Source organism: Oncorhynchus mykiss, chromosome 12, assembly GCF_057628025.1.
Source record: "Oncorhynchus mykiss isolate SJ-2025 chromosome 12, ASM5762802v1, whole genome shotgun sequence".
NCBI classification, from domain to species: domain Eukaryota; kingdom Metazoa; phylum Chordata; class Actinopteri; order Salmoniformes; family Salmonidae; genus Oncorhynchus; species Oncorhynchus mykiss.
In genome coordinates this window covers 12317834-12332711 of record NC_143033.1, presented here as the reverse complement: position 1 = coordinate 12332711, position 14878 = coordinate 12317834, and the positions used below count along the sequence as shown (strand labels likewise).

Here is a 14878-nt window from a genome sequence, read left to right as displayed (position 1 = left end):
GTTGAGCAAGTCAGCTGCTTGCGGTCATTTAACTGCTGTAGAGCCTACATGTAACACGTCATGTTAACCACTAGGTGTCAGCCTTGCATCACAAACACCTGTATCAGGCTTGACGTGTTCTGGCCACATTAATTGTCATGTCAGTTATGTTCTATGAAGCCATTTGTTTTATATTTGAGCAATGGATTACACTGTCACTCAAAACCAGCCATAATAGGATCCCCTACAGACATCTCAGAGGCTGGCTGAAGTGGTAAACCACTGTCTCTCTATCTCAGTGTGGCTTCGCTTATTGTCAAAATAGACTCAGTGAAGTGGAGAGAGGGGGCAGAGGGCTAGTACAGGCTTGCTTTGGTTTTCAGCTGTGTAACTACTCCAAAAATCCCTCTGTAAAAACTCTGTACTGCAGTTGAACATTTCCCATAGTTTAAGGTATTTAGACTACTGAGAAGGAATCATAATTAAGTACATAGAAAATTGGGTTTGGAACATTCTACTTATTGCCCAATCTGGCTTTGTTTTGCATAGTTATGTTCCTCAGTGCAGATACAATATGGTCTGATCTGTTAATTATACATTCAGACCTCAGGATATCTCATGGAGAAATTTAAAGTGAATTGAATCGTAACAGAGGGTTGGTTTGAGGTAATGCTAATCTACATATCAATCTAATCATGTACATCTCTTTGTCAGTTTGACTGCTATTTGAACCACTCACTTTAACTGGGACATTTGAATTATTCCTTTGTCCTACTGGTTAATAGAATGGTTAAAGAGAACTATTCTGTAGAACTCTGGTATTTGCTGTGGAATGAGCCTCATGACCTGTGCTCATCGGAGAAACAAAAGAAGAGGGGAGCATTCAGTGTAGCTGCTGTCACTGGGGGGGGGGGGGGGTTGTCTGGGGCACTCCACTCACTCACACCCCCCAACAGTGTTGTCTGTGGTACTCTGAGTTCCTGCTCCCCCAGACATGTAATTCCATTGGTCAGTGCACCATAGCAACACATTCCACCTATGACAAAGGAGCTCTGTGTTTTTGAGAGTGATATGAAGCAGAAAGCAACGGAGGATTGAAAGGCACACACACGCTCGGTGTGTGTATTTGTTCCGAGACCCAAAACCTCCAGACTAATGTTCATCCCATTTCTGCTTCAAGTTCCTGTGCCCAAATCACTAAGGACTTAATGGTCCAAACAGTCGGTAAGAAGGCGTGACAGCACCTCTTCCCCACACACACACAAACAGTCGCTAAGAAGGCGTGTTCAGCACCTCTTCCCCACACACACGCAAACAGTCGCTAAGAAGGTGTGACCGCACCTCTTCCCCCTCAGGATGTTAAAAAGATTTGGCATATGCCCTCAGATCCTCAAATAATTCTACAGCTGCACCACTGAGAGCATCTTGACTGACTGCATCACTGCTTGGTATGGCAATAGCACCGCCCCTCGATCGCATGGCGCTACAGAGGGCGGTGCGGTCAGCCCAGACCATCTCTGGGGCTGAGTTCCCTGCTATTCAGGACCTCTATATCAGGCGGTGTAAAATTATTTGACTCCAGTCACCCAAGCCATAGACTGTTCTCTCTGCTGCTGCACAGCAAGTGGTACCAGTGCATCAAGTCTGACACCAACAGGCTCCTGAACAGTTTCTATCCCAAAGCCATAAGACTGCTAAATGGCTAACAAAATGGCTACACAGCCTACCTGCACTGATCCTTCGATTTTATTTTTGTACTGTCTCTATGCACATTCTACACACACACACACACACACACACACACACACACACACACACACACACAATCATCATATATGCTGCTGCTACTCCGTTTATCATATATCCTGATGCCTAGTCACCTTACCCCTATACATATATAGCCCTACCATTCCAGTATCCCTGCACATTGTAAATATGGTACTGGAACTGACCCTGTATATAGCTTACTTACTTTCTCGTGTTCTTATTTCTAGTTCCTGTATTTGTTCTACTTAATTTTGTAATATGTTTTAATAGTACTGTTAGCATTGTTAGGAAAGAGCAGGCAAGAAAGGCATTTCACTGTACTAATGCACGTAACAAAAACATAACATGAGCTCTCCCACTCCAGGGTCAGATTGCAGTGACCTTCCATGGAGTGAACTTGACTGGAATGTAAATAGCTAGACAGTAACCCCAGACAGACCTGTATTCCATCTGTAAAACTCTGTAGCATCTCTCACACTGCGGTACTGGGTTATAATTAGCTTTAAGCCAAGGACGAGACAGACAGGAATTGGATTTTGCAATGTGCTGCTGTGAACAATATCGAAAAGGCAGAAACAGGGAGACATTTTTTTGGTCCATTGAACATTGACACCACAATGAAGGCATTTCATTTGCACAGAGTGCGCTGGTCCTCAAATGGTTTGTATGATCTCTGAATCTGGTCATTTGTTGTTGTTGTAAAATCCCCCAATTTCACTGAAAGCTCCTCCACATTGTGTAATGTACAAACAGGAATGTTAAACTATGTGGTGATGCTTTCACTGGAACTACTGTTTGGTACCACATTTTACAACATGGGCTTTTACATGTCCTTATGGCTCCCTGACTAAGTGATTCTTCCATCCATTAGCAGATATCTTTAAAAGTGCAAACACCATCTCTCTCTCTCACACACACACACACACACACACACACACACACACACAAATGACATCCATTGATGCCGTTCACAAGCAAAAGACAGACGGCGCATGGTGTGCATGTGTGAAAACATATTTACAATTTATTGATGAATGCAGGTGAGGCTCACATTAATCAATGTGTTAGTGGTCACAGAGACCAGTATCTTTTCTATTCACATAATGATAACAGCAGTGGAATAGAACAGAATTTGGACTGTTTGCCTGCAGCCCCAGGCTATAATCAATGATTTAGTCTTGGTGAAACAAGAAGAAGTTGAAGCGAGTGCGTTCCAAATGGTACCCTTTTCCCTACACAGGGCTCTGGTGAGGAGTAGTGCACTACCTACACAGGGCTCTGGTGAGGAGTAGTGCACTACCTACACAGGGCTCTGGTGAGGAGTAGTGCACTACCTACACAGGGCCCTGGTGAGGAGTAGTGCACTACCTACACAGGGCTCTGGTGAGGAGTAGTGCACTACCTACACAGGGCTCTGGTGAGGAGTAGTGCACTACCTACACAGGGCTCTGGTGAGGAGTAGTGCACTACCTTATACAGGGCTCTGGTCAGGAGTAGTGCACTACCCTACACAGGGCTCTGGTCAGGAGTAGTGCACTACCCTACACAGGGCTCTGGTCAGGAGTAGTGCACTACCCTACACAGGGCTCTGGTCAGGAGTAGTGCACTACCCTACACAGGGCTCTGGTAAGGAGTAGTGCACTACCCTACACAGGGCTCTGGTCAGGAGTAGTGCACTACGAATGGAATTGGGTGCCATTTAGGATGCACAGAAAAACAGAAAGTCCTTACTCCAGTGACTACTATGGGTTAAAACGATTGGATATCATAGATACCTTTTCACTATGGATCTTATCCATTGCAATTATTAAGACCTGCTTGAGGTGGGGCTCGCTATTTGATCTACAACCTCTTTATGTACAAGTTCTGTTCGTCTCCAGACCATTCTGTGAAAATCCAGTTTCACAAATTACAGAGGGAGCATAGGGGTTAAGATTTACAATTAGGTTCTCAGTCACCATAACATGTATATGGAGAAGTAAAGGCACTGTAACAATTGATAATATCAAAAACAACAATTAAAGATGACATTAAAGACATGCTCCGGACTTTGGCAACTAAGAAAGTATGTTTTAAACCTCCCGCTTTGGGCTGGATGTGTCAGTGAGTAGTTCATACAGAATTACTATTTTAACTCAATTAGCCACAAAATCCCAAGTTTGAAAGTGACTTTTCTTGAAGCTGTTTCGGGCCATTTTCCCCACATAGCAATTTGAGTTATAGCCAATGAGTTTCAGCACTCTTGCATTTAAGTGACAGCTAGCAAGAGGCCTGTCCAGCATTATCCAATGAGGTTGCAGGGCAGGCCCAACAGCTCAGTGGACACAGCAGAGAGAGCAATGACGTGGTGCAAATACTGTATCTGCACATATGGTGACAGAGTAAGCCATTTTCAGGGACCACTTTTGGCTCGTGAGCGCTACTTTCTGAACCACTGGCTAAAAGTATACAAAAGTACCGGAGTATCTCTTTAAAAAGGTAAGTATTGGGGTAAGTGGGACCATAGCAGGTGTGGTACTGGCTGTCTTAGTATCGCTTAACTAATGATATGCATACTGTATTTTGTGGCATTAGGCAGTACACGTTTTAGATTGGTTCATGTCACACCATTTCCATGGTTACCATCCCATCTAGGCCAATCAAAACAGCTTTGGTTTCAAGATGGCCACCTTTCTAAACAATACATGTCCTCCTCGTGGATTAACAAGGAAAGATACAACACCAACCACTCTAAACTGAGCTGTAGACAAGGTAACCTTCAGGAACCAGTTCACTCAATTTCAACACACTGGTATGAATGTGTATGCACAATTCAATACACGCCAGTGTCAATGCCTGTGTGTAGCATAAAACCAATGTGTGAAAGCAAATCAAAATTAGCTAGCTGCACAGGCACAATCAAACATTTGTCAAGAGTTGCTGAACACGGATACATGAGGACGAGAGCTCTTGTTTGAAAGGGCAAGTAGTCCTATTGATAAGGACAACATAAAACATTAACACTTGAAACGTCTTGGCAGGTGTGTATACTGACTGTTGTTCATCAATACTAAATAGGTAAGTAAATTGAGGTCTTCCTGCGTTACGTCAATCCTCCATTCCATGCTTAGCTTTCACAGCTGCTGTGTCTGTTGTGGAACAGAGAGTGCTCTGATTCTGGCAAGAGAGACTCCTGTTCTGTTCTGCCCATCGCTGGCCTGCTTGGGCTTTTGGGACGGTTCCTTACCAGCGGGTTTGTGTCTTAGTCCATACAGTAAAGTAAAACAACGGCAGTCTTTAGACATACAGTATAAGTAGAAGCTGAATGGACAGGAAAGTGAGTGATGCCTTGTTACTTTCATGCATTTGAGTGAAGAGCAGACAGGTTCACATTGTGTCACTGTGTATCCTCAGACAGATACAGGGGAAACCCAAGGCAGCTCATGGTCTCTACACACTAACACAGTCACCCCCAATCCTTTCAGATCTCCAGGAGTACCTAGGGGCTAGGCATTTGGGGTTGATTTGGGATTCAGACAGTCTGTCCGGTCAGTGTGTCAGTCACTTGAGTGAGTAGAGCAGTTCAGCTGTATGACACAGGGACAGAGGATGAGCAGAGCTGAAGTACTGACAACACAACCAGTCCTCTAACTCTGCGTTCCTCTCTGGCTCCAGAGACCTCTCTGCGAACTTCATCATCAGCAGCGCTCTCTTCACGTCCAACCAGTTGAGGAGGCCCTCGTGGCGGGGCCCTTCCCCGGGGCCCAGCCTGTCCCCCCACTGCTGTTGCTCCATCAGGTCTTTCCGGGGGCCCCACAGCAGGCTCTGCAGCACCCGCTTGGCCTCCTGAATGTGGATGCGTTTAATGGGGTCCGGTTGGAGGAGTAGCCTGGTTAGTCTCTGGAGTCCAGCGGAGTAGAGAGAGACTGGAGGGATGGGCGGCAGGTCCTCACAGCTATAGTCCTGTTCTTTCAGTTTCGGGCTGACCTCAAACGGGTTCGGCTGGTGGAGGAGCTCATAGATTAGAATACCGGTTTGGAACTCGTCGAATTTCCGGTACTGGGCGGCCGAGACGATCTCCGGGGCCAGGCGGGCGTGGTTGCGTTTGAGGCGGGGGTCATTTTGGGCAGAGTCCTCAGTGTTCCGCTGCTTGGCCTTGGCGAAGCTGGAGATGACCAGGCGGGGGAGGTGCTTCTGGTCGTGTGGGGCATTGGGGTTGGCCTGCGGGGGGCGGCGGTGAGGGACCAGGAGGAGGTTCTCCAGACAAAGGTCTCGATGTGTCACCCCATGCTCCTTTAGATGGTCCAGACCGTCACACAGCTGCAGCAGGAGAAAGCAGACCCACCGCTCGTACACCTCCGGCTGGGCCTGTTGGGAAAACAAATACAAATGAGACGCTGGCAGGCAAAAGCAATATTTGCGTCTTTCATTCCATGTCCACAATGGTGAACATCACACCATTCAGTCAACGTTCCACGCTAGGGGCCTTCCTCAAGATAAGATGCAATGAAATGAGATGTTTCAAACGGGCACAATCATACCTGGTGAACGGACGCCCACTCCTTGACAAAGTCTGCCGTAGTCTGCTGTGGCACCTCCCGGGTGATAACCACCACACGCTCCTTGTCCCCCTGCGTGGGGTTGGGACTGGGGGGCAGCGAGGCCTCATCAGCAGGGAGCATGCTCCGGGGCACGCAGGCTATGAAGTGGCCACAGTCCTGCTGGAGGTTGAAGTGGGGAGGGACGGTCTGCTGGACGGACAGGCTGTAGAGGTGACCCTGCTTGGCTTCTGAGGTCTGGCTCTTACAGATCTGCCGAGAGAAGAGGAGAGACACCGTGGTTAGAATAGAAACATGCGTAATCATGTGGAGGAAAATGTCTGCCTGGCTCTTAGATATCTGGAGGGGGAGGGTTAGAGCACAATGTACACAGTGAGGAAATATTTATTCCCTGGTTAAGTAAGAGACTGGAATATTATCCCCACTTGCTGTCAACAAGCTTTAAATCCTTCATTCATTTAGATCTTGTTTTCAATCCAGTAGTAGCAGACAGACAGTAATTCCATAAGTCTACCAGTCTAACTACAAGCAGCCATGAATGAGTTTCACCATGTTTAATACGAGTAAAGCCAAACACTGTGGTTATGTCCCAAATGACACCGTATTCCCTATAAAGTGCACTACTTTTGACCAGTCATACAGGCCCTAGTCAAAGGTAGTGCACTATATTGGGAAGTGTGGCAGCCTGTCCATCTCTCCCACTTTACAAACACAGCTGAGCCCTGATATGACACAGTCTACGTCCCAAACGGCACCCTTTCCCCTACTTAGTGCACTACTTTTGACGGGAGTCCTATAGGTCCTGGTCAAAAGTAGTACACTATAAAATGAATATAGTGATAATGAATATGGTTCATTTGAGACGTAGCCATAGTGATAATGAATATGGTTCCATTTGGGACGTTGCCATAGTGATTTAACTGTACAGATTGATGATTTAATATGAGGACGGGATGATTTCATTACGCAGTCACATCACAGAGCTGCTGCCATGTGTGTTTGTGGGTAGTGTGTTTGTGTGAGAGAAAGAATGTGTGTGTAAGGGTGGTTGTATGTAGGCCTTGACAACAGGGGTGTGTCTGAACTGTAAATCCTGGCTGGCATGAAAAGATTAATGGACCTAGAGGCATTAGGCAAGACTACAGAGCCTCAGGCAGCGAGGCCTCTTGACACACAGCTCTGGATTTACATGTTGCTTTTACACATTGCTAATGACTTTGGGACAAAGGTCAGTCAAAATGAATGCAGAGCACACCCTCTCTCTCTCTCTCCTCAGTACAGCAGGCTACAGTACAGAACATGCCCTGGAGGAAAACGAGAATGGTAGGACCTTCTCTTCGATGTGAGAACAAACACAGGCTACGTCCCAAATTGCACCCTATTTCCTAGATAGTGCACTACGAGTCTATGGTCAAATGTAGTACCCTATGTAGCGAATAGAGTGTCATTTGGGACACACAACCAACGTGGAGGGTCTGTGGCTCGGCTGAGTATCCCTTTGGTCTTCTGAGCAGTCTAAGAGCTCGTTAAGGTTTTGGCTCGTTAAGATGTTGGCTTACTTCATTGTACAGGTTTTATTGTTTAACGAGGTAAGAGCATGACCTTGATTGAGGAGTAGAATGTACACCGTCCAATAAGAGTTTGGGAGTAAGGACCAATCAGGGAGTTTGAATTTGAGCTGCAGATTACAAAGACGTTTTTCTCACAGTAATTAGGGGAGATGCCTCTAGACATGTCTCTCATTGACTGACACACATATTTCAACAGGTTTTTCCCCCCATTTGTTTAGTCTCCACACTTATTGCAATGTGAACATTAACCACCAGAGTCCTCTGACTTAGAATACGTGGACAACTACAAATACCTAGGTGTCTGGTTAGACTGTAAACTCTCCTTTCAGACTCACATTAAGCATCTCCAATCCAAAATTAAATCTAGAATCGGCTTTCTATATCACAACAAAGCATCCTTCACTCATGCTGCCAAACATACCCTCATAAAACTGACCATCCTACCGATCCTCGACTTCGGTGATGTCATCTATAAAATAGCCTCCAACACTCTACTCAACAAACTGGATGCAGTTTATCACAGTGCCATCCGTTTTGTCACCAAAGCCCCATACACTACCCACCATTGCGACCTGTACACTCTCGTTGGTTGGCCCTCGCTTCATACTAGTCTCCAAACCCACTGGCTCCAGGTCATCTACAAGTCTCTGCTAGGTAAAGCCCCCCATTATATCAGCTCACTGGTCACCATAGCAGCACCCATTCATAGCACGTGCTCCAGCAGGTATATCTCACTGGTCATCCCCAAAGCCAATTCCTCCTTTGGTCGTCTTTCCTTCCAGTTCTCTGCTGCCAATGACTGGAACGAACTGCAAAAATCTCTGAAGCTGGAGACTCATATCTCCCTCACTAGCTTTAAGCACCAGCTGTCAGAGCAGCTCACAGATCATTTATTTATCTTGCCCCTTTGCACCCCAGTATCTCTACTTGCACATTCATCTTCTGCACATCTACCATTCCAGTGTTTAAATTGCTATATTGTAATTACTTCGCCACCATGGCCTATTTATTGCCTTAACTCCCTTATATTACCTCATTTGCACATAGACTTTTTGTTTTAATTTGTTCTACTGTATTATTGACTATGTTTTGTTTATTCCATGTGTAACTCTGTGTTGTTGTATGTGCTATGCTTTATCTTGGCCAGGTCGCAGTTGCAAATGAGAACTTGTTCTGAACTAGCCTACCTGGTTAAATAAAGGTGTTCTCAACTAGCCTACCTGGTTAAATAAAGGTGTTCTCAACTGGCCTACCTGGTTAAATAAAGGTGTTCTCAACTGGCCTACCTGGTTAAATAAAGGTGTTCTCAACTGGCCTACCTGGTTAAATAAAGGTGTTCTCAACTGGCCTACCTGGTTAAATAAAGGTGGAATAAATAAATAAATAAAAATATCAAAGCACTACAGGACAGCCTTGGCCCCCCAAAAAACTCCAGAAAACAGAGAGACAGGTCTCCATTGGGAAAGTGGTCTTCTAACCTAAATGGGACTTCCTGGTTACATAAATAAAAGCTATAGAGATGAAAGGGAGCCAGTGTTCCAGTTACCTTGACTGCGTAGGAGTTGGATGGGTCTGAGGCGCAGGCAGCAGAGTAGTAGACACCGTCTCCCGCATTACAGCTGGCCTTGTTACAGGTCAATTTGAACAGGGACCAGTTGCTCTCATCAAACCTCAGCGGGTTCTTCTGGCTGCGGGTGAAGTGGTCCTCACACTTCAGAGCCAGGCGGCGCAGCGATTCAGCATATAGGCCTCCCAGCTTGGAGTAGATCCCCTCTCTACTGTCTATGTTACTGAGCAGGGTCTGCAGCTGCAGGCCAGAGCCCTGGGTGGGTCCGGAGGCCGAGAGGTGGGGGGCGCTGAGCTGAGGGGAGGAGGAGGTGGTGATGCTGCCTCGGCTGTGACCCCCTAGTCGTCCCCGAACTTTCAGGGGTTCGTCCAGGGTCCGGGAGCGCAGGGGGTGTCCCAGAGGGGTGTGACAGCGCTCTAAAGACTCAGAGGAGGAATAAATGGCCCGAGGTTCCACGGGGGAGGATGGAAGACTGGACAGGGATGGGACGTCAGGACGGGATACATTACTCTCAGAGCCACCGGTGAAGGGGAAGCAGGGGTAAGCCCGGGCTAAGGGTTTCCTGGCCATGTTGTCAGGGGCGGATACGGCGCGATTCACCATTTTCTTTTCGGGTAGGGGCGGTGGCTGCAGCTGGTTGGACAGGGTGTTGCTAGAGAACGGGTCAGCGTGAGGAGACCCTGGAGATGAGGCCATCGGGCTTCTGGGAAATGGCGAGGTGCACGACAGACGAGGGGCATCATGGGAACCTGCAGAGAGAGATGCAATACATCAGTATTCATGTTGAACATCACAATGACACGTAACACAGACACAAGAGAAGATATTATACTAAGAAAATGTTTTATATCCTGAAACACATGACTGGAGAACTACTAAAGGAATCAACACTTCTCTGATCAAACAACTTCCCTCACTTATATTTAAAAAAAAACACAAATCAAATTGCCACAGCACAGATAAAAATTGTTCAAAATAATGCCCATCAGTCAGTTTAAGTGAACACACACACCATAAACAGGATTAGTATAGAACAGGTACAGTCGGTCACCAAGGGTTCAGGCTGATACAGACTGTGTGCAGAGGCAGTAATAAGCAGAGTGAGGAGATTACTAGCGACAGTTAAGTCAGTTACTGTTTAACTAGAAGAGCTAGTGCCTCAGGTGCCTGTACTGATTCTTATAAATAGGAGCATTGTGTCCCAGTGCCTCTCTAGCCATAAAGCTATATTACCTCTTACCCACATAACTACAGTACATTACCCCTTACACATATAGTACATTACCCCTTACACATAAACATATAGTACATTACCCCTTACACATATAGTACATTACCCCTCACCTGTAAACTATTATTAAGAGCTACTTACAAATCAGTGCATTCAATGAAGGTAGGTAAAACAACCACATGTCAATCACTGAAGTAAAACCTTCTAAATAACCTTTGAAAATCACTGATAGTACCGATAAACAGTAAATACATTAGCATACCCTCACCCATAAATCTACAGTACATTATCCACACCCCAACAGCATCTGACTGGGTGGCAGCAGCTCAGCAGGCTATTCGTAGTAGCTGCACCCATCCTGTCACCGTGGCCCTCCCTATAATGGCTTAGTCATATCAGTCAGCACACACACACACACACACACACACACCCCATCTATTCAACGTTCCCTCGGAGGGTGTAGTGACAAGTTTAGAGTGAGTTGGTGCACAATTTAAGGTTCAAGATGGTCACAGTGTCTGCCATGCTGTACCATTAGGAAATAGTGAATTAAAGAGTAGACTATAAAGAATGTGAAACTCCACAGTCTTCCCCAGAGAGACAGATAATTGTGTGGTTGTTGACGGTAAAGGCTGCATAGATAGGCTGTGCTCCCAATGCGACACTAAATGAGTAGGTTTCCAGGGGGGAAATCTAAAGGAAAGATTGCATGTATGCATGGTGGCAAAAGCCCTTATTTTCCTAGTTATCACAGTCCCATAATTATCTCTTCAAACACTTCCCAGGAAGTGAGGCAATTACAGACTGTCTGGGAGTCACTGACTATGTCCCAATTTGCACACCATATTCCCTATGTAGTGCAATAGTTTTGAACAGAGTCGTATCGGGCCCCGGTCAAAAGAAGTACACTAGATATGGAATAGCGTGCCATTTGAGCCGCATCCACTGGGCTTTAGACCATATATGGAGAGATGAAGACGGGTGACGCCAAACCAAACGTAGGTGCGTCAGACCTCAGTCAGCAGCGTGCAGGGTCACACACACTCTTTGTGGAAAATGACACATCTCAAAACAAAGGCTGACAGACGTACGTACACACACACTCAGTCTAAAAGAGGAAACTACGTATTTTACTATAACCTTTATAAACCTCATCTGTTACTACAACCTCATATCGGGGCTGCAGGAAGCCTAGTGGTTAGAGCGTTGGACCAGTAACCGAAAGTGTGCTAGATCGAATCCCCAAGCTGACGAGGTAAAACTCTGTCGCCTCTCTCAGCCTATTGTGGACAGTCTGAGCACTGATGGAAGGATTGTGCGTTCCTGGTGTAACTCGAGCAGTTGTTGTTGCTATCTTGTACCTGTCCCGCAGGTGTGATGTTCGGATGTACCGATCTTGTGCTGGTGTTACACTTGGCCTGCCACTGCGAGGATGATCAGCTGTCCATTCTGTCTCCCTGTTGCGCTGACTTAGGCGTCTCACAGTACGGACATTGCAATTTATTGCCCTGGCCACATCTGCAGTCCTCATGCCTCCTTGCAGCATGCCTGAGGCGCGTTCACGCAGATGAGGGAGCCTGGGCATCTTTCTTTTGGCGTTTTTCAGAGTCAGTAGAAAGGCCTTTTTAGTGTCCTAAGTATTCATAACTGTGACCTTAATTGCCTACCATCTGTAAGCTGTTAGTGTCTTAACGACCGTTCCACAGGTGCATGTTCATTAATTCTTTATGGTTCATTGAACAAGCATGGAAAACAGTGTTTAAACCCTTTACAATGAAGATCTGTGAAGTTATTTTTACAAATAAAGACAGGGTCCGGAAAAAGGGACGCTTCTTTTTTTTCTGAGTTTATTTGGTATTTTTGGTATTGTTTTAGCTGTTGTGAAAGCTACTGTGAAGCTACTCTAGACAAGAACAGAACTATATGAATTTAAAAATGGCACTCATAGCCTACAATACACACAATATAACTAGGTTAAAATGCTATAACCTCATATGTTACTATAAAGTAATCTGTTACTTTAACCTCATATCTGCAGTAGCTGTTAGTATAACCTCATCTCTGCAGTAGCTGTTAGTATAACCGTAATAACCTCATATCTGCAGTAGCTGTTAGTATAACCGTAATAACCTCATATCTGCAGTAGCTGTTAGTATAACCATAATAACCTCATCTCTGCAGTAGCTGTTAGTATAACCGTAAAAACCTCATCTCTGCAGTAGCTGTTAGTATAACCGTAATAACCTCATATCTGCAGTAGCTGTTAGTATAACCGTAATAACCTCATCTCTGCAGTAGCTGTTAGTATAACCGTAATAACCTCATATCTGCAGTAGCTGTTAGTATAACCGTAATAACCTCATATCTGCAGTAGCTGTTAGTATAACCGTAATAACCTCATATCTGCAGTAGCTGTTAGTATAACCGTAATAACCTCATCTCTGCAGTAGCTGTTAGTATAACCGTAAAAACCTCATCTCTGCAGTAGCTGTTAGTATAACCGTAATAACCTCATCTCTGCAGTAGCTGTTAGTATAACCGTAATAACCTCATATCTGCAGTAGCTGTTAGTATAACCGTAATAACCTCATATCTGCAGTAGCTGTTAGTATAACCGTAATAACCTCATCTCTGCAGTAGCTGTTAGTATAACCGTAATAACCTCATATCTGCAGTAGCTGTTAGTATAACCGTAATAACCTCATATCTGCAGTAGCTGTTAGTATAACCGTAATAACCTCATCTCTGCAGTAGCTGTTAGTATAACCGTAATAACCTCATATCTGCAGTAGCTGTTAGTATAACCGTAATAACCTCATATCTGCAGTAGCTGTTAGTATAACCGTAATAACCTCATATCTGCAGTAGCTGTTAGTATAACCGTAATAACCTCATCTCTGCAGTAGCTGTTAGTATAACCGTAATAACCTCATATCTGCAGTAGCTGTTAGTATAACCGTAATAACCTCATATCTGCAGTAGCTGTTAGTATAACCGTAATAACCTCATCTCTGCAGTAGCTGTTAGTATAACCGTAATAACCTCATATCTGCAGTAGCTGTTAGTATAACCGTAATAACCTCATATCTGCAGTAGCTGTTAGTATAACCGTAATAACCTCATCTCTGCAGTAGCTGTTAGTATAACCGTAATAACCTCATCTCTGCAGTAGCTGTTAGTATAACCGTAATAACCTCATCTCTGCAGTAGCTGTTAGTATAACCGTAATAACCTCATCTCTGTGGGCCTTTTCATCTTCTCATTGTTTTCTCACTCCCCCCCCCCCGGACCAACTCTGGGGCACCATACCAACAGCACCAGATATGATATGTGTAGTTGCTCTCAAAACAATGTCGTTTTCTCGCGGATCTCTTGGCCCTAGTTATATGTCCCGGCGGGTGGCTATAACAGTTACCAGAATCAGAGAGGGCTCTGTTGGAGTCTGCAGGCAAGCTGTCGAAGGAGGCTTTAACATTTACTCACCAGAATCAGAGAGGGCTCTGTTGGAGTCTCCAAGCAAGCTGTCGGTGGAGGCTGTAGGCAGGCTGCTGCTCCCCAGGCCACGGAGACTGTTGGTCAGGCTCTCGACAGAGCCCTGCTGGCTGCAGTGGTCCAGCTCCACACTGCTCTGGCTCATCTTACCAGACACCCTGCAGAGAGCGTAACAGAGGATATTACTCTGGGGGATGATGTTTGGTGCCTTATCTAATTTCCATAACCAGGAAGTTAACACAACGGCTTCCCACCATTAAAAATAAATGACCACTGTTATCAAAACCGTCTGATGCTCAAACACCTAACAAAATGTCTCTATTGCAGCTCTCAACAATAACAGACAGTGTTCGCTCTTACAACTTGTTAAACCGAACATGTTAGTTCTATTGTGTAATTTCAGCGAACAGGTAAAGTGTGTGTGTGTGTGTGTGTGTGTGTGTGTGTATGTGTGTATGTATGTGTGTGTTGTGCTGCCTGTCAGATTTGCTTCAGGCTGAGAGACGGTTCTTTACAATCTATCATTGTCTCTGTGAGCCAAACATCTAGTTTCCCCTCCATCTCATCTAGATATCTCAACATATCTGGATGTAAATGAGACGGTTCAGCCACTACATGAGGTAAACTGCCTCCACTCTTCACAAGAACACATGAAACGTCAGATACTAGTCTCACTTCCCCTTCGGAGAGGAACACTCTTCTGGCTGAGTGAATGCTTGTTATTGTTGTGTCT

The 14878-nt window shown here is 45.4% G+C and overlaps 1 protein-coding gene across 2 annotated transcripts in view; it reads right to left on the bottom strand.

The window, feature by feature from the left end:
• Nucleotides 1-2744: 2744 nt before the first annotated feature.
• Nucleotides 2745-14878, bottom strand: part of LOC110536961 (inactive tyrosine-protein kinase PRAG1) — a 37529-nt gene continuing 25395 nt past the window's right edge. The window contains exons 4-8 of one of the 2 annotated variants that reach the window (XR_016484872.1): nucleotides 14137-14303; nucleotides 9402-10171; nucleotides 6267-6536; nucleotides 3252-6093; nucleotides 2745-3182 (exon numbers count right to left, since the gene is read on the bottom strand). Coding sequence is in view for 1 of the 2 variants with exons in the window: in XM_021622645.3 (XP_021478320.3) it covers nucleotides 5287-6093; nucleotides 6267-6536; nucleotides 9402-10171; nucleotides 14137-14303 (2014 nt within the window). In the remaining variant the exon portion in view is untranslated. Of the gene's footprint in view, nucleotides 6094-6266; nucleotides 6537-9401; nucleotides 10172-14136; nucleotides 14304-14878 lie in introns of both variants that reach the window. The other variant, XM_021622645.3, reaches the window with a different exon arrangement.